At 43.7% G+C, this 20,906-nt stretch overlaps 1 protein-coding gene across 5 annotated transcripts in view; it reads left to right on the top strand.

The window, feature by feature from the left end:
* The window catches only part of LOC105091671 (neuroligin-4, X-linked), a 302,749-nt gene that overhangs the window by 66,233 nt on the left and 215,610 nt on the right, over positions 1-20,906 (top strand). For all 5 annotated transcript variants that reach the window (XM_064482621.1, XM_064482622.1, XM_064482620.1 and 2 more), the window contains one exon: positions 4,328-5,122. In XM_064482621.1, coding sequence (XP_064338691.1) covers positions 4,651-5,122 — 472 coding nt within the window. In that variant the 5' untranslated portion in view covers positions 4,328-4,650. The remainder of the gene's footprint in view (positions 1-4,327; positions 5,123-20,906) is intronic.

Raw genomic sequence — 20,906 nt, forward strand, 5'->3', positions numbered from 1 at the left:
ACTGTGCTCAGAAATGACTCAAGTGTTCGCAGACATTTAGCCTGTGATGGCTCACAATCTCTGTTATTTTTTAGTTCATAAAACTACTTTTTACTTATTTATTCACTCTCCCCTGTTTCTTTGTACTTTCTTGCGAAAGATCCCTTTCGTTTTGTTTTTTTTCCCCCCCAGGGGATACTTTCATGAGCGTGTAATCTCCTATGAGCAGAAACTGTGTCTTCTCCAACCATGTCCCCATATCCTAGAATAGTGATCTTTGTGACCTGTGACAAAGTTTTTTTAATTGAAGTATAGCTGATTTACAGTGTTGCGTTAGTTTTTGCTGTACAGCAAAATGATTCAGGTATATATACACATATTCAGATATAGATACTATTTTTCAGATTCTTTTCCATTATAGGTTATTGCAAGATATTGTTTACAGTTCCCTGTACTATATTACTATAGGACTTTATCTATTTTATATCTAGTAGTGTGGATCTGCTTATCCCATACTCTTAATTTATCCCTCCCCCTACTTCCCTTTTGGTAACCATAAGTTTGTTTTCTATGTCTGTGAGTCTGTAACTGCTTTGTAAATAAGTTCATTTTTTATTATTTTTTTAGATTCCACATATAAGTGATATTATGTAAGATTTATCTTTCTCTGTCTGACTTAGTTCACTCAGTATGACCATCTCCAAGTCCATCCATGTTGCTGCAAATGGCATGGTCTTACTCTTTTTTATGGCTGAGTAGTATTCCATTGTATAAGTATACCACATCTTCTTTATCCTGTCAACTGTCAATGGACATTTAGGTTGTTTCCATGACTTGGCTATTGTAACTAGTGCTGCTATGAACATTGGGGTGCAGGTGTCTTTTTGAATTAGGGTTTTGTCCAGATATATGGCCAGGAGTGGGACTGCTGGATTATGTGGTAGCTCTCATTTTAGCTTTTTAAGAAACCTTCACAGTTTTCCATAATAGCTGCACCAAACTGCATTCCCACCGGCAGTGTAGGAGGGCTCCCTTTTCTCCACAGCCTCTCCAGCATTTGTCATTTGTGGATTTTTGAATGACGGCCATTCTGACTGGTGTGAGGTGATACCTCATGGTAGTTTTGATTTGCATTTCTCTGATAATGAGCAATGTTGAGCATCCTTTCATGTGCCTATTGGCCATCTGGATGCACCTATGACTAAGGGGACAGACAGGCTTTACTTCTCTGGCCAATGTAGGGTCCAAGAATGACTGTCTTGCAGGGAATCATTCTAAGATACCCAGTCAAGGTATAAATCAAGTTGAAATGGCACTCTGAGATATTACTATTAGTATAACTTCTGCAGAAAAAAAAAACATGCTATGAAGTCCTTCCTAAGTCCCCAATTGTGTGTATTCAATGAATTCCCTTTTCAGTATCTCCTTTTTATTTGGGGAAAAAATTTAAAATACATATATTCATATTATGGAAAAATATATAACATATACCTATATGTATAATGTATCATATATATTACATATCTACATACTATGTGTAGATATAACAGCATTTCACTCCTTGTGAAATCTTTTTCAGTATGTGAAGTTTACCTTGAAGCTCTTTTATCTTTTTGTCCCACATTTATTGGTTGGTTAAATTTACCGTGATTTTTAAATGACGATGATGATGTGTGTTTAATAGGTTTATTTCAAAAATCTTGATTGCTTGTAGAGCTAAAACCTTTAAAGTTGCCAAATATGGGACACACACATCCACTATATTCACACACACAAATACATATTTAATGCCTCTGATCGTAGTTTTCAAATGGACCTACTGACGGTTCATTGTTTATATGGCCGCCATATTCCCGTATTTGAAGATTTAGACCAGTGTTTCTTTCCTTGAGATGATTTTGCCCCCAAGAGTCATTTAGCAGTGTCTGGAGACATTGTTACAACCGAGACGGGGGATGCTACTGGCCACTAGTGGGTAGAGCCCACGGTGATGCTAACCGCCCTACAGGGTTCAGCACGGCCCCACCACAGAGAACTGTGTGTCCCCAGTGTCAACAGTGCTGACTGTGACAAACCATGATGGAAGGTGGTTGTATTCCATTTGTGCAAACTGCCAAATTCCAAAAATGGAAATAATTCAGATGGCCCAGAAGGTATGATTCTTTTGAATGCCTAACCTGAACATAGCGAGTGCCCAGCTGACCTCCTCCTCTTAGGTCCAGCTGCTTCCTGCTCTCTCTCTGGCCCTCAGAACCTTGTGGACAGGTCGGTTTAGACAGAGAGAGTTGATCATACACCTGGAGCATGAAGTCTGGGTGTGACCCCACTTGCTCAGTCGTAACGCACAGGGGACAGGCAGGAGCTCTCATCCCTGTGGAGCTGGAGAAAGGATGCTGTGGGCCAGATGTCCCCAAGAAGTTGACACTGTCGAGTCCTGGGACAGATTCATTCTACCTTTATGGGACTCTTCATTCCGGGGACTGTGTGATGCCTTGGGTGGACGAACTCAGGGAATCCCCAAAGAGAAACTCATCAGTGAAGAGGGGAGGCTCAAAGAATTTAAATGCCCTGCACCATGCCTGCTCGATGCCGGTGCGGGGCTGACTTCAGTGCATTTTTGTCTCTGTTCCCTGGGGGTCTTGTGAGCAGGTCTGTGTTCAAAATCCCAGCATCGCGCATGTGTTGAGTAGGCATTTGCTCCGCCCTACCCCTTCTCATATTGCCTCACTCCTGACTCTCCACAGCCCCATGAAGATGGCATGATGGGGCATTGATTGAAAGCCCAGGGAGGTCACCTCGGTCCCCTCAGCCCACAGATGGAGCGCTGAGGGACCGAGGTTCGTGAGAATCAGAGATCACTGGCATCTCCTCTTACCATGAGGAAGGCTTGAGAAGGGCTTTCAGGAAAACGGAGGATTGCAAACGTGTCATCACCTCGTTTGTGTTCTTGTCTCGTCTGTAAGTTATCCAGGAATTGGATCGCGGCGTGGCGGGAATCCAAATGTTGTCTACAGTCGAATTCAAAGAAAGAAGCAAAACATAAATGAGCCGTGGGGTGTGATGCTAATTTCTACTTTCAATGCTCCCATCCAGATTTTCAGTGCATTTTCATTCCGCTCTGGTGAACGTGGCCCAGAATGTCAGGGATTTCGGAAATTTCCCCAGAGACATTATACCTCAAGAGAGCCAGCTTAGATAGGTTTCATTTAAGAAAAAAATTATCTGAATGACTTAGTCTGCTCAATTGTTGACTTAAATGAAGTGCATGATCATATTCAGGTCCAGCAATGCTGTGAATAACCCACAGTGTCCTTACAGACACATTGGTCTAATTTGGGTGAGGTTGAAGAATGCTGTATTTAAACGTATAGTCCTTGCAACACCGCATGCCGTATTTTCTATCCCCGGTGCATTATCTGCAATGCTCTGCACTCTTGCAGGGCGTTCTGTAATGCCATGCGAGCAGCGGTTGGTCTAGGTGGAACTGTCATATGATCCACCCTGAGACACATCGAGGGGGTCGCTCCTTGGAAGGTGACTCCTCCCAGACTCAACAGGGAGATCCCTGAAATGGACCATTTGCTTCTCAAATAGGGCTGCAGGGTTTACCCTGCAAGGCATGCAGTGCTTTACGTGGAAATCAGGATAGCTGTAGCCACACTTTTTAAATGATGAATGATGTCTTGATGTGACAAGCACTACGGCACGTACTTGAAATGCACCATCTTGTTCCGTTTTCCTCACAAGGAAGCTGAGATTCAGGGTGATGGTGGATGTAGCCCACCGATGACGTGTGCTGTTGAGTAGCCCAAAGAGGATTAGTGTCCAGCATCTACACCCTTTCCCTTAGGTGATGCTCCCTTTGTGTTAGCTGATCAGTTTGGTCTGAATGCACAGTTCCCTTTTCCCCGTCTTGGACAACTTTTTGAGGTCCACTCTTATCACCTTGAGGGGACACGACAGTTTTCTTAAACATCCGAGAAACAGTGTTTTGGGAGTCCCTTTTCACTGATGGGCTCATCTTGAAACATAATGAGATTGGGAGATGTCGGTAGTTAACCGTGTAATGAGTATAACTTTGGGCGACTGGTGTGTTTGTTCACCAAAGACTTGCGTGTTTCCCAAATCCTGGCCTTGTCCCAGGGGCTGGGGCTCACACCTGGGGCTCACTGCACAACGTGAGCCAAGTGACGGTCTTGCCAGACTCTGCTGCTTAGAGATGCTGTTCCTCAGTGAATCAGAATTTCCTTGCGTGATGTTGACCGTTGCACGGAAGACCCAGCAGACGCTGAAAGTGGCCAGTGTCTTGACCTCATTATCCTTCTCTGCTTTTTCTTTCTCCCATTAGGCTGACCGCTCTGCCTTGGCGTTTTTGTGAGGAACTGTTGCCTTCGGGAGGTGTTGGATGGTCCCTGCTTCCTCGGAGCCTGGCCCTCGCTGGGATTCAGATCCAGGACTGAAGGAGGGTGGCTGTCTGGCCATGGGCTGCCGAGAAAACCTCCGGGCTTGCTCTTAACCTTGGGCTCTGTCTATGACCCATCACCCATCGGAGGGGCTTCCTAACCAGCCCTTCGCATCTCTTGGGTCTTGCTGCCCGCAAAGCCCGCTCTCTCCCGGCCTCGCCTGCTCGGAGCTGTACCCCACGGACGCCTGCGGATGTGTGGCTGAACCATGTCGAGACCCAGCGGACTGTTATGGCTCCCACTGTTCTTCACCCCGGTCTGCGCCATGTGGAACGCCAACGTCCTCCTGTGCATAACCGCCCTCGCCGTCAAGTTGACACTCACCGGCAGCCAGGCCCAGTACCCCGTGGTCAACACCAACTACGGCAAAATCCGGGGCTTAAGAACACCATTGCCCAATGAGATTTTGGGTCCCGTGGAGCAGTACTTGGGGGTCCCCTACGCCTCACCGCCCACTGGAGAAAGGCGGTTCCAGCCCCCGGAGCCCCCGTCCTCGTGGACCGGCGTTCGGAACGCCACCCAGTTTGCGGCGGTGTGCCCCCAGCACCTGGACGAGCGGTCTCTGTTGCACGACATGCTGCCCATCTGGTTCACTGCCAATCTGGATACTTTAATGACCTACGTGCAAGACCAGAACGAGGACTGCCTGTACTTGAACATCTACGTGCCCACGGAGGACGGTAAGTACCCGACCTGAACAGCAGGCACCTCGCTCCCACTCGGTGCCGGAGCCATTGGCCAGGAGGGTTTTATAAAGTCCCGTGCATGGGATTTTCTGGAACCCATTTTCCCCCACCACGTTCTGAATGTTGCTATTTCCATAACTTGTCATTTGTTCCACTCAAACATTCACACAGCGTCTAGTAGGTGGACAACACTGTCACAAACGACTTGATTCTTGCCCTGGGCTCCCTCTCTAGCCTTGCTGCAGTGTTTATTTGCAGGTGATCACAAGCGGAAGCGGAGAGTGGTACACGTTATATCCTGAATCGTCTGTAAAGGAAGGAATCTAGACAGAATAATAGAATTAAGAGCACGATCATGGTCAACTGGGCAAACTGAAAATTATGTAAGGAGTGGTTCCTTGTGCTTTGACAGCTTTAGATGTTAGCACCCCCGTTTTTTGAGTCTTAAAAAGGAACCGCTGATACTTTTAAATACACAAGTAAGGGATGTTGCATAAAACGATTGGACTTTCTTGTTTAGAATCCACGTTGTTGACATAAATGCGGACTTTATTTCCTTCCGATAGTCGCTGCCATCAAACGGCAAATGTGTATCATTGGGGATTCTAGCTCTGCTGGAAGACAATGTGCTTGTCTGAACAGAACGCCCCCCTTTTCTTGGTGATATCATAGCAGTGAAAAAATCTGTAAACAAACAAACAAACAAACAAACAAAACCACCCTGTTCCGTGTATTGACTCAGTGCAGGGCTAGTAAAACTTGGCTCCCTCCTTGTTGATGTAGAGGTCAAATTAAAATGCTTTATAAAGGCTAACCGGACTGAAGGGGTGCCACAGTGATACCCCGTTTCTTATTTGCATATGCTGTTTTTATGCAAGGAGAAAGAAAAGCGTAGAACGAAATCTTCCTTGAGTTTAAAAGAGTCCTTCAGAGGAATCATATCCATCACTACTACTGACTATAGGAAGTGAAGTGCATCCTTGTCCTTCGTAACTTCTATGGCGGTATTTCTTTCTTTCTTTCTTTCTTTCTTTCTTTCTTTCTTTCTTTCTTTCTTTCTTTCTTTCTTTCTTTCTTTCTTTCTTTCTTTCTTTCTTTCCTTCTTTCTTTCTTTCTTTCTTTCTTTCTTTCTTTCTTTCTTTCTTTCTTTCTTTCTTTTCTTTCTTTTCTTTCTTTTCTTTCTTTTCTTTCTTTTCTTTCTTTCTTTCCTTTCTTCCTTTCTTCCTTTCTTCCTTTCTTTCATCCTTGGGAAAAGTTTCTCCATGTAATTTGGCTGCAAGTCTGCCATCAACCGTCACATTATTCAGTGATCTCCAAAGTGTGTCTGCCGTACCGTTCCTCCTCTGTGGGGAGGCTGAAAGGTGGTCTGAGTGCCTTTCATGAGAAGCCAGGCTGGAGTGTCTGTTAGGGAGATGACAAAAAAACCTGAGGGAAAGAAATGACAGGACTGAACTCCGTTTCATCATAGCTTCTGGCACGTGGCCTCTGTCGTCACGACGACAGGTCACACAGTTACCCGTCGCGGTCTGCGTGGGATTGGAGGAGTTAACCTGGCGTTTGGACACAGCACATCCATGCTGGGCCCTGGGCTGCGTGGTGCTGATGTGAGATTGTGTGTGGGTGTCCCCGCCCCAAAACCAATCAGAGTTCTCACTGCAGGAGCCACCTGGGTCTCCATCTTCCTCCTAATGAGCCATTCAAATAGAGGAATGTAAAGAAAGAAAGACAGAGACGGGGAAAGAAAACAGAACAGGGTACAGGATTAAACTTGCTTTCAGAATACATTTTGTCATGCTGGCGTCTGGGACCCGGTGACTTGATTGCGTTAAGCTTTCGAACGAGGAATTCACTTCAGATGGAATGCCTTCTTGGGAGAGGTGGGACCCAAGTGGATTATCCATGAAGAAACAGCAAGTGTCCCCTTTTTTTTGAATTTTTATTTTTTTTTATTTGAAATATAGTCAGTTACATTGTGTCAGTTTCTGGTGTACAACACAGGGTCCCAATCTTGCATATACATACATATATTCATTTTCATATTCTTTTTCGTTGTGAGATATTGAATAGAGTTCCCTGTGCTCTACAGAAGAAACTTTTTTTTTTTAACATTTTTATGTATAGTGGCTAACATTTGCAAATCTCAAACTCCCAAGTGTATCGCTTCTCACGCCCTTTCCCCCCGGTCACCATGAGATTGTTTACTAAGAAAGTGTCCTTGAATCCAGACTCACTGATGTGCAGTTGTGTGGACTGGAACCATAAACAATTTGGCCCTTTCTTTGTGCTTCTGTATGGAATAGGAATTTGGGAATAGAAACATGTGACAAATGCTGCCTAATAGAAAAGCAGTCTAAATTTAAAAATAAATTCAGTGCAACATGTTTACTCTCTGGGGTTTTTAGGGCACTGTTTTTTAATTGAAGTATATATGATTTACAATGTCGTGTTAGTTTCTGGTGCACAGCATAGTGATTCAGTTATACATACAAATATATATATATATATATATATTCCTTTTCATATTCTGTTTCCTTATAGTTTATTACAAGATATTGAATACAGTTCCCTGTACTGTACAGTAGATCCTTGTTATGTATCTATTTTGTATATAGTAGTGTGTATCTGTTAATCCTAAACTCCTAATTAATCCCTCCCTGCCACCCTTCCCTTTTGGTGACCATAAGTTTGTTTTTTATGTATGTAAGTCTATTTCTGGTTTGTAAATAAGTTCATTTGTATCATTTTTTTTTAGATTCCACGTATAATTGATATCATATGATATTTGTCTTTCTCTGTCTGACTTACTTCACTTAGTATGACAATGTCCAGGTCCATCCATGTTGCTGCAAAAGGCATTATTCCATTCTTTTTCATGGCTGAGTAGTATTCCATTGTATAAATATAACACAGCTTCTTTATCCAGTCGTCTGTCAGTGGACATTATCACAGGCAATACCTCGTACCATGCTGACAAGAGAATCAGAAATCTCATAGGGGCTGCATAGGTAAAAATCGATCTCACTGCAATATGTAACTAATGGAATTTTGCTGGTGAGAGAAGCTACATGCCTGCACGTTTGCAGAAACAAAACGTACATATATTGTGAAATGATGACTGCAAGAGGTTCAGCCCACATCCGTCTTCTCATACAAGTATGATAAACATAAAGGAAGCAAAACAGATTTTTTTTTTTCCTGTGGTGAGAACTCTTAGGATTTACTGTCTTGACAACTTGCCCATATCTCGTAGGGCAGTGGGAACTGTGATCATCTTATTGCATGTTATCCCCTAGTACTTACTTATCTTAGAGCTGGGAGTTGGTACCTTGGGGTCACCTCCATCCAATTCCCCAGCCCTCTACACCCCCCTACCTCTGGCTGCAACAAATCTGACCTCTTTTTTTCCTAGTTTGGTGGTTTTGTTTGTTTTTTTGTTTGTTTGTTTAGATTTCACGTGTAAGTAAATACACTGTTTGTCTTTTTCTGACTAATGTCACTTAGCATCATGCCCTAGAGGCCCATCCACACGGTCACAGATGGCAGGAATTTGCTTTTTTATGGCTGAGTAATATTCCATTGTGGATCCACCACAGCTCCTTTATCCATTCGGTGGACACTTAGGATGTTTCCATATCTCGGCTGTTGAGAATAATGCTTCTATGAACGTGGGGGTTCAGATCATCTTTTCTGTACCCTTTTGAATGCAAATGTGGTTCACTCCTTCAGCTCAGCTTGGAGGATTGGTCGAGAACGTGCCTGCCAGGCTTCCAGTGCCAGCTTGTCCCCTTACCAGCTGAGTAATGTGGGCACGGTACTCAGGTACTGTGTACCTCAGTTTCCTCGTGCGTAAGTAGAGGCATGCTGGGAGATAAAAGATAATTAATTCATAGAAAGTGCACATATATGTTGCACATATAACCACCAATAGTCTGATGTGAATGCAACATAATTCATAGTAGAAAACCGAACCAGAACTTTTCAGCTAAATTGCATGTGCATATTGGTGGTTTTTTTAAATATATATGTTATATAAAAATATTTGTATATATAATAAATATACAATAAATAAAATATATTTGTATATATAAATAAATATGTAATATATATAAAATATATTTGTATATGTAATAAAAAATTAAAAAGTTGCATGTCTATTATATGCACATATATTGATAATATGTAAGTGCATATATAAATATATGCAAATAATATATAGATGCACACATAACTATATGCAAATATAAACGCACATATAGATATGCATATAAATCTCATACATAACTCATGTGCATTGTCCGTAACGTCACTACTTCCTGTGGTCCTGGAAGGGGTCAGCTTAAGAAATGAAGATAAGAGTTAAGGGACCATCACTTCTGACAGTTCCTAGCGTGGCTTTCAGAAAAGGGAATGTTGAGGAGTGGCTTTTTTGTTTGTTTGTTTTGGAAGAGCAGGGGATTATCTCTTTCTGCTTAATTCGTAAGGTTTGTCTTCTTCAGCCTGAGGTGTCAAATGGGTTTTTAGCCTCCTGTGTGATGTACAGAAATTAAGCATCAAGAGAGCATTAAAATTCATGCACTCTTTTTTTTTCTTTAACATGAGATAAAGGGAAACTTAATTCCTTTCTCTTCTTGACAGTTGCAAATAGTTCAGTTGTCTGCAGAGAGTGGCAGAGTCCAGGCGAGGGACTAAAAGTTAAGTGGGTAGAGGCAGTGAGACCGACGCTTTATCCGACCAGCATCAGCCTGCAGCTCTGAGAAAATAGCAAAATAATGTCCATTTTCGTCTGTCAGTTGGACGTTTGATGTTGTGTGCATGTAGCTTGTAAGTGAAGATAATTTTGAAAGATGATTAAATAAACATCTCCCTGACTGGGATTAATTGAAAAGAATCCAGTATTTTGTGAACATGGTTGAGCAGGAGTGGATTCTCGATAACACGTGTCTGTGATCCCAGCTTTTGAAAGGTTCACCCTTAGGGAAATAATCCTGTGGGGGGTTTAGAAATTGTGCAGATTTGGAATAATACCATTTGGTTACGATGACTTAGACCTGTTTGGATAATTTAGAAAAACTGAGAATTTGCCCTTACACCTTGTCATCTTCCAGGACGTGAATTTTAACTGAATTGCATTTGCAATTCAGGATGCTTTTCCTCAATCAGAAAAAGTCCAAATGCCTTAGAATGTATTAAAAACCAACCTTGCTGTACGTGCAGATCATGAGCAATATTACCCCCAAAAAACTGTTCAAGATAGAAACTTCAGGTGCAGTTAGTCTGCCGGAATATTTGTCCGTTCCCAACAACGTGCTCATTATTTACTTGTGCAAGATCTTGCCCCCAGGACATGGAACAGCTTCATTTATTGCCAGAGATGCTGCTGGTTTGGACAGGGTGTTTATCTTCCACGTCCTCTTGGTCCAACCTTCAGCCTTTTCAATATTTAGTGACCTCGGTTACATAGTAATAGTATTACAGCTCCTCTGAATTTTTTTTTTTTTAAGGATTATAGTGATTTTTGGAGTAAGCTACTGTGTAAGAAACAACTATAAAATAAAGTCCGTTGTTTGGTTCTCCTAACCCTGGCTGTTTCCAAAGGGAAATATTTCATATTTTCTCCTTGGTTCTGAATCCTTCTTCCGGGTGCAATAATGTCCAAACCGCAGGGGAGGCAAAGAGCAGCTGGGAATCGCTCAGCTGCGGGTCTGAGGACCACGGAGGGTGCGTGAGATGCAGGGAAGAGGCCGTCCAGGGGGAGGTCAGAGCTGCCCGTCACCCGGTGAACGCACAGGCACCGGCGCCGGCGGGGGCGCCTGAGCCAAGTGTGGTCCTTCATGTACAGACCCCTTGTTAACCGGAAATGAGGATCAGACACTGCGGTCTCTGTGTTAGCAATTCCGTCAAATACTGTGTACTTAGAGAAGTCTGTTTCCACACATTGGAAGCAGATGCAAAAAAAAAATTGGGGACAAAAAACTTTCCTGTTAGATTTCACATGTCTGATTATCTCGGGGAAGGTGGGCATTGGTGTATAGTCTGTGCTGTGTGTGTGTGTGTGTGTGTGTGTGTGTGTGTGTGTAGGAAACCCCAAGAGAGAAATATCCAGAATTCCCTTAAAATCTAATGTGTTCTGGTTTTCTGGAAAAATCCAAGGTGAAACGAACACGGAACTTAGTCTACTGCGCTTTCTTGTCCGAATTCCCAAGCACTCTGACGTCTCCCTTAGTCAGGACACCCTCTTGTGTGCTGGGAATGGGGCTGTGGGCACAACAGTCAATTCTGCCCTGGTTGGGGGTGTGCGTTCCCATCGGAAAGGGAGGAACCCTGAACGTATTGAGGACCTTTTGTAGCGTGGTTTCGACAAGATGGGAAAACCGTCCTTCCAAAACACTCCTGTCCCTTTCCTTCACACTGATGCTTTGAGCTGTGTTGTGCTCCATCAGCTTTATGACAAGACACAATCCATCATTCCATTAAAAACTGGACCGAGGTTCACCTGACACCCATCTGCCTGCTACGCATTCCTGTAGTTCTGGCTCAAGCCAGATAACCTATTGACCTCTGGATCCCAGCTCTGATTCTCTGTGTATTTTCCTCTCTCCTCCATTCTTTATTCTCTTGAGAGCTCTTTTCAGCTGATGTATTTAAAAATCGTTGATCAACAAGTTGCTGTTTGCAGTTACCTTGTGCAAAGCTTTGGGCAAGTCCAAGGGGTGATGGAAAGAGACGTGAGCCCTTTGATGGAAAAGGACAAAGCGACCCCAGCAAAGCTCAAGTTTCCGAAAGGGGTCAGTGTGCACATCAGATTCAAGCAGGGAGTCCTTTCAGCTTTCAGGGGAAAAAAGGGAAAGAATCTGAAAGTTGGTGTTCTCCATTGGCAACCCATGATGGAAAGCTTTCTGCCCATCTTTTTTTTTTTTTAGTTATTTTATTTTGAGGGGGGGATGGAGGAGGTAATTGGATTTATTTATTTTTACAGGGGATACTGGGGATTGAAACCAGGACCTTGTGCATGCTAAGCATGCGCTCTACCACTGAGCTGTACCCTCCCCGTCTCCATCCATCTTGAGATGAGTTTCCAAGACAATACTCCTACGTTGTGTGGTGAAGATGTGCTTTCTCGGTTCTCTGAAACTCAGCTTGTCTGTTGCCCCTCCAAATGGACCAAGACAAAACGGGGAAGGAGGAAAGAGATAAAACCATGCCAGAACTATAGGAAGGTGCATTGACGGTATAATTTGTCATGCAAGGTCCTCACTTAGGTATTCTTTGCATTGTTATATTTTTGACGTTGGAGGATTCGTAAATACAATTCCAACCAAAGGAATGCTAATGCAGAGGTTTCCTCTCAACAGATGATGTACTAAGGTTAAATCAAAGAACTCACGGTTCCTCCCTTATCAAATTCAAACGTACTTAATTGCCTGGAATTTTAAAAACTACATGAAAAGTCTGACTGCTCCCCCCAGTTTTTATGCCATGAAATTCTCTCAGAACTCTCTGTTTTATAACATGTGCATCCAGATAACTAATCGGATATCACTATAATATTAATTTTGTGTGTTTTAAAAAACAGATTTAAAAATAGAGTCATAAACCTTAAAAACTGTTTCTACTCTAGGAAAATTAGACTGATAAAAGCATACAAGCTTAGAGTAGGTATTTCCTTTTGAGTTTTGAAGGATCCGGTAATAATGAGGTCAGATTCCACGAAAGCGCGCTGTACAAGGATGTTTGCATTTCATGCGTTTTTTTTTTTTTTTTTCTCAAAGAAAGGGACTTTGGTAGGTTGACTATCATACTGTGCAATCACCATATTACCTGGGGGTAAGAGATGAACTCAGCTAAGACTTCAGTCACACAATTCTAAGATCTTCCATGTTGAAGGAGCTTGAGGGGCTGTTTCACCCAAACTCTTTTCCAATGCGGTATTTCCATCTTCATCAACCCTCTGAAGCCCTAAGCAGAGATGAAATGGCCCCCTCTGTGTCCCCAGAGTCTCACTCTGATCACCATTTTACAAGTCTGCGCCCCTGGCCGACTGTGCACCCTTTGAAAGCAGGGTGCATTTGTGCATTTCATGAATGCATCGTCTGCTTGAATGCATGAAGCAAATGAATGCGTGGACAGTCCCCGGGCACGCAGCCGCCTTTGAACCTGGCCAGTAAAGACATTTGCAGCTTTGTAAGGGAGTCCCTTTCACTGTTTGAAAGGACCGGCGATCCATACATGGGAAATCTCTTACCCACTGAGCCAAAAAGCACTTTTGAATGGATTCCTGCCTCACCCAGCCTATTGCTCTGGAAATCTTTGAAGACAAGAAATTTTGTTTCTTCCACAGACGTATTTTGCAGGCTCAATTTCCTCCTGCACATGGCTTCAAGACCCTCTCCTCCTCCTCTGTAGCCTGCTGTGGGTAGGCTCTCAGCCGATTATCTTATTTTTATGTGGCTGTCCTGGTAGCAACAGTCATTGCTGATGTCAGCCAGTAGGCATGCGTTTGTTCTCATTCATCACAATATGCATTGTAAACACTCAGAGTTTATGTTACGGTTTTTTCCCCCCTTTTTGGCGAACGCCTTCAGCTCTTGGCTTACGTATATTGAACCTGAAACCACATGTTTTCATAATGTTTTAGAAGTCACATCATATTTTACAGTATGAGTTAGAAACTCAAGGGAAATATGATCCCTCTGCTTTTTACTGCAAGCTGTCCTCATACACCAGGGCAAAGCAGCTTGCAGCTGTGGCTCAGGTGCCCCCCGGGACGTCGCCTGCACGACAATTACCAGTCGCAGCGCGGCCAGAATCTGTTGGCTGCACGTTTCCCCGAAATACCAGGCCCCTGAGGTGTTACGAAGGAAGGAAGCATAAAATTGGGACAGGACGGCCAAGACACTAATTGGTTTGTAGTTTTGAGAAAGCAGTGGGGTGCCTGGTTTTGAATGTGATCGACTGTAATTTGACTTAATGGAGGCGGAATCATTTCCAAGAAATTAATTAAAGTTCACAGGTTGCAAAAGAGTTGAGCTCCACGTCGTAGAAGGCTTTTTCTAGACTTAGGGGAAAATGAGCTTTCTCCAGCGTTTTCTTCAAATTAAGATTCTGTAGTTGTTTTAACTTATTACTATTGTTTATTATTATTCTTCCTACGGTCATGATTTAAATTAGAGAAGCTATGAGGAGGTACCATGAGGTGCTAGCTTGCAGGAATTTGGGGTCTGTGAGATACAAAATTGTTATTCTAAGACCACAGAATATCAGTTGGAATCTTTGAAAGACTTTTACAGACCATGCCATGGGGATTAAATCCTTCAAATTTTTCTCTTGTCACAGGTTCTGAGTTGACCTGTGTTAGGGGTTGAATTATGTGGCCCCCCCCAAAAAAGATGTGTTGAAGTTCTAGCCCCCAATACCTCTGAACGGCACCCAGTTTGGAAATAAGGCTTTTACAAATGTAATCAAGGTAACATGAGGTCACCCTGTATTAGCCAGGACCCTGAATCTATCCTACCCGGGGTCCTCAGAAGAAGAGACACAATATTTTTTTCAAAAATACCCCAACAATCCGATTTAAAAATGGGCGCAAGATCTGAATAGACATTTTTTTCAAAGAAGATGTGCGGGTGGCCAACAGGTGCACGAAGGGACGCGCGACATCATTAATCATCACACAAATGCAAGTGAGAGCTACAGTGAGATGCTGCTGCACGCCTGCTGGGGTGACTGTCATCAAAAGGACAAGAAATCAAGTGTGAGCAAGGAAATGGCATGAAGGGACCCCTCGTGCACTGTTGGTGGGAGTGCAAATTGCTGCCGCCACTCTGGAAGACCAGTATGGAGGTCCCTCAAAAATATAAAATAAACGATCCTATGAGCCAGCGAGTCCACTTGTGGGTATTTATCTAAAGAAAACAAAAATACTAACTTAGAAAGGGATCTGCGCCCACATGTTCACTGCAGCGTTATTTACAACAGCCAATATATGGAAATAGTCTAAGTGTCCACTGAAGGATAAATGGATAAAGAAGGTGTGGTGTGTATATACATATACACATATACACATACATATAATGGAATGTTATTCAGCTGCAGGAAACGGAAGCCCCGCCATCTGCAACAACACGGATAGATCTCGAGGGAATTATGCTCAGTGAAATGAGTCAGAGAAACACAAATACTGTATGATTTCACTTATAAGTGGAATCTAAAAATGAAAACCAAAAACCAAAGAACCCCCAAGCTCATAGATACAGAAAATAGATTGACAGTTACCAGAGGTGGAGATCAGGAATAGGGGGAAAAATAAAAGAATCATATAAGTTTCACTTCTTTCATTTCTAGGACTCCATTAAAAAAAAAAATTGGGGAAGCCATATCTTCTCTGTGAAGAGAAGTGGATGTTTTCTTCAACATGTAAGAAAGAAACAAATATGAAGGAAAGTGGTCAAACAGGTCACCGAGAACACCTGGTCCTTCCCGTCTCTATTGGGCAGAAGGCTCTTGAAACTCAGACGCGGAATCTTGGAATCTCAGCACAAGTGCTCCCACCTACACTGTTACCAGGCCATGAGTTTAATGTGTGTTGAATGCTTACAGCATAAGGAGGAGAAGGAGAAGATGACGAAAGCAGAGGTTCACAGGGAGAAGACCAGGTGGAGATGGAGGCAGAGACTGAAGACATGCATCTACAAGCCAGAGAACGCTAAGGATTGATGAAACACGCCAAAAACTCAGAGCTGAGAGAGAGAGACACGGAACCGAGTTTCCCTCAGAGCCTACAGGAGGAACCAGCTCTGTGGACTCCTTAATACTGGGGGTCTCTCTGCAGAGCAGGGAGACATTTAAACTCCTGTTGCTTGAAGCCACCCACTGTGGGGTCAATTGATGCAATAGCGCTGGGAATCCTACGACAACCTGGATTGTAATGTTTTCTCTCTGCACCGTGGTTCCTGAAACCCTCCATCAGTGCCCACTGCTCTCTCCCTAAGGAAGCCCATCCGACAGTCTCCTGGTCTCCTGGCTGTCTTCTCTCCCTCTGCTCACTAGAGAATAAGGTCTTCTCGGCTTTGCAGCCCCTAAGACGGTGGTTTTCCAGCTGGAAGAGTCTGTGCATGAATGAGCTAGAAAATGAATGTAATATCCTTCTCCTGAAGTCTTGTTCCTGAGGAAGGACTGGCCATTCCTACACTTCTTTCTTTTTTTTGAGAATCCTCTTGAGTCCGTGCAGGAGGCCCAGCTGTTCCATCTGAATCCACATCTGGCAGGCCATGAAGATTCTCATTGTCTTTCCCTGGAAAATTCAGGGCACCGGCACCGCTAGTACTGGTGTAGGTGGTGTCTGGTCGACTGAGTCCAGCAAGGCCTCTGTGACCCTGGCATCCGGGTAGTCGTGCTCTTGTGGAATTCCGTCTACTTGAGTGCGGGCAGGACATGGCGCTTCCTTCTAACCAATGGGATGTGAACGGGTTGGGGGGGTGTCGCTTTCCATGGTTACATTGCATTGGCTTGGAACTTGTGTCTTCCAAGCAGGCGCTCTCTGTTGCCCTGGTGGTTTCCATGCTTTGTTGGAACAAACTTCCATGTTGGAAAGATTTCCATGATAGCTGCGTTTGACGAAGAGCCAGCAAAGAACTGAGGCATTCAGGTCAACAGGCTACAAGGAACTGAATCCTACCAAGAACCAAGTGAGCTTGGGGTCCAATCTTGCCTGGTCAGATTTCAGAAGAGACCCCAGCTATGGCCGATGTCTTCACTGAAGCCTCATGGGAGATACTGAAGCAGAACCCAGTTAAGCTGTGCCTGGATCCCTGATACACAGAAACTATGATAAAATAAATACATTGTTGTGAGCCATTAGGGTGGTGGTAACTTGTTACGAAGCATTCAGTAACTAATGCAGTGTGATAACGTGATATGTAAAATTAATGAACTTCAAAAATTGGCCAAATTATAACTCCAGTCCTGCTTAGATATCATGTCTCTGGCTGGAGGGATATGTATTTTGAGACTCATGAATCTGTTTCTTACGTAGAAATGTTTTGATGGCCGGTGAAGTAAATTCAGCTTCAGTTCGCTTAAGGGGAAAAATGCGTTCATGGGCTCAACGCACTGACAGTTCTAGCCATGGACGTGGCTTCAGAAATGAGGTTCTCGGACCTGAATCATTACGTTTAGGAACCTGGCACGTTGGGGCCATCTTTTTATGTTGAGTTTCTTCTCAGAGTGGCTGTGTTCATGTGGTGGCAAAAATAAAAGGTCACCAGCATTTCCCTGTGACATCATCACTGAGCTCAGAGAAGCACGTTGGCCTGGAGATGATTTTTTTTTTTTAATTGGCCTGGTTTGGGTTACAGGCTAACTTTGAACCAGTTTCCGTATCTAGAGGGAAGAGTGCCTTGGATTGCCACGGCCTGGGTTAGGTACACATTTCTGGGTGGGGAGACGGATGGATGAGTCCACTAGGAACTAGCTTAGGGCAGATTCAGAAAAGGCAGTTCCCTGAAGGGAAATTGAATGCTAGGCAAGAGAAAACCACCGATGTCTATTGCCATCCCTCACATTAGGGATAGTAACCGGACAAGAAGGAATGGTGGGACTTCATGGCACAAGAGGTGATCGTGGTAGAACCTTACCTAGACTATTATTTCTTTTTTGGCCAAAAGAAGAACCTAGTGATTTGAAAATGAGAAACCTTGCTTATGAGGTGTTACTCTTGTTTTGTAAGCATCTGGATGTCTCGGTGACATGTAGTGATAAAGTGACCGGCCACACCTAGCAGATCAGGAAATTTATACTGGGACATCATCCAGGAAGTGCCACATTGGGTATCCCACTCCAGAGGGAGTTCTGGGTCTGGAAGATGTCAGCTGATGGCAAACAGGAGTAACAGAGACTGTAACTCCAGATGGACAACTTGGCCTAAAACGGGTGAGATGGTGTAGCTCAGGGCGTTACCTGCTGTGCCCACAATTTCTTTGAAGAGTTCCAGCTAAAGGGTTAGGGTTACTGAAGGATCAGCCCGTTTAGAGAGTTGATCTGGGGGAAGGGAAATTGCATTTGAACAACTTTCAGCCTAAGCCTTTAGCAGGGGGAAGGCGTGGGAAGAGTTGCGCTGAGGGGCACTGAGGGCTGGCGAGTTCCAGTGCTCACCTTCTCTGTCGGGGGAGTCGGCAAGCACAGGAGGTCACAACTGGATGGCTTCTTTCTGCTCACTGGGCTTTTTCTGTGAGAGTTTGAGGTGGCCTTCGGTTTCGTGCAGCTCTGTAAATCCACGTGGCTTTACTTAATTGACTTTCTTTGGCTTGTTGGTTAAGATTTCCTGCTGGAAATGGGCCCTGACATGAACAAAAGCATGTTTCTTAGTTTTGTTTTTTTTTTTCACTTGTGCTCACGCTTGTGCACAACTACTTAGCTGGTTCTCATTGTCAGGCCACTTTGTTGAAAGCGGTCCCATCCCCTCTCTTGCAACCACACGGGGGAAGACTAACTGGAATCACCATTTGGTGCAGTCGATGCTATGATGCCGCACGTTGGGGAGATTCGGGGATACCTGGAGTGACGCAGGCTCCAGGCTCACGGGGTCAGAATACGCTAAGGAGAAATTTTAAGGGCAAATAATTGACCAAGTTGCTGTGGGAAGAGGTATTGCTGAGGGGAGAGTGAATCACAGGTTCAAGGATGGAGCCTGGAGGCTGATGTTAATATTGGTTCTCTTAGCTGAGCATCGTTTAAGAGACCAAGTGAGTGCATCTGAAATCTTTGCTCAGCCAAGCATCCAAAGTGCAGCCACTGGGGTCAGTTAATGGCATGGCAACGTGCTCCGATCATCGGCTGAGCTACAGAGACTATTGACCGATGTGTTCCTAGGAAAATTGAGAAGCCCCACAAGGACAAGTGTTGGACTAAAACAGGACCTCCCTTCCTTGTAGAGATGTGAAGCAGGAGTGAATGCTGTAACTCAGAGGCTGAATCCGTCTTGCTGCTCGTCTTGTGAAAAACGTTCCCAGGACACAGCCACGCCAATTCATTTGCCTGTTTTCAGTGGCTGCGCTCACACGACAGTGGCAGAGGTGAATGGCTGCAAAAGAGGCCACATGGCTTCAAAATCTAAACTGTGTATTATCTTGTCCTTGGTGGAAAAAGTCTGCCGACCCTTGATGTAAAAGGCTACCTTCATGAGGTCATTGGGGAATCTTTTCGTTAACACACACACATGAATGACGGAGTCCAGACTTACATGCTGCATAGCAATTGTTCCCAAACTGACCAGGAACTTGCTCATATGCACATTCCCAGGCTCCATCCAGGCCCCTCCCTGGCTCACTAATTTGGTGGATGGGCCCCAAGAATCAGCATTTTAATGACCCTGAAGGTGATGCTGACAAAGACCTTTTGTATAATATCATCATAAAAAGATGTGTTAATATATATTAATGATTGTCATATTATATGACTATATGGACCATAGATTTTGTGATATGACTAATTTTAGACCTGAAATATTTTTAAACCAAGTGTAAACAAATATTCCTTTTTGCCATTAGGGGGAAAAAATAGGAAAAATGATGAAATCATTAAAGAATCCATGATCCATAGAGCGTACACCCAGGGTGGCTTTTCAGAGTGACCTCCAAGGTGATCTAGTTATGAATTGGATCTGTTGGCGATTTCATTAATGGACAAACAACAAGGGATTATTAAACTGATCTTTAAAATCAAATCAGTTTAAACAAAACACTAACATCCCCGTGGCAAAATTCACAACCAACCCATAGATGAATAGAGATAGCAGTAGATTTTGAAGATGGTGTTGATACAAAAAAAGATGGTGATGATGGTGGTGATGATGGTGAAGACAGCAATGAAGAAGATGAAGATGATGATGGTTAACAGTGATGATGGTGGTGATGATGATGGTGGTGATGCTGATCATGATGATAATTTTGACAATACTGATAATGGTGTTGGTGTGGTCATAACAATGAAGATGATGATGGTGGTGATGATGGTGATGGTGGTCATAGTAGTGGTGGTGGTGGTGATGGTGGTGGTGGTGATAATTGTGGTGGTGGTGATAATTGTGATGGTGGTGATGATGCTGATGGTGATGATGGTGATGATAATGATGGTGGCGGTGATAATGGTGATGATGATGGTGATGATGATGGCAATGATGATGGTGGCGATGATGATGGTGGTGATGATGATGGTGGTGATGGTGATCATGATGATAATTTTGACGATACTGATAATGGTGTTGGTGTGGTCATAACAACGAAGATGATGATGGTGGTGATGGTGGTGGTGATAATGGTGGTGGTGATGATGGTGGTGATGATAACGGTGGTGATGATAACAATGGCAATGATGATGGTGGTGGTGATGATAGTGATGGTGGTGGTGATAATGTTAGCAATGATGGTGATGATAATGATTGTGGTGATGATGATGGTGTTGATGATAGTGATGATAGTGGTGGTGGTGATAATGGTGGTGATGGTGGTCATGGTGATGATGATGATGGTGGTGATGATGGAGAAGGTGATGATTGGGTGATGGTGGTGATGATGGTGGTGGTGATGATGGTATCAATGAAGATGATGATTTTGGTGATGATAACTGTTGTTCTGGTCATGGTGAAAATGACTGTGATGATGGTAACAACGATCATGATAGTGACAGAGGTGAGGATGTTGATGCTGATGGCGATGATCATGAGGATGATATTAAGTGGCATCCAGTGAGGGAGTTTTTATAGCACATGCATTGCACTAAAGCT

This window comes from Camelus dromedarius, chromosome X (assembly GCF_036321535.1).
Source record: "Camelus dromedarius isolate mCamDro1 chromosome X, mCamDro1.pat, whole genome shotgun sequence".
Lineage (NCBI taxonomy): Eukaryota > Metazoa > Chordata > Mammalia > Artiodactyla > Camelidae > Camelus > Camelus dromedarius.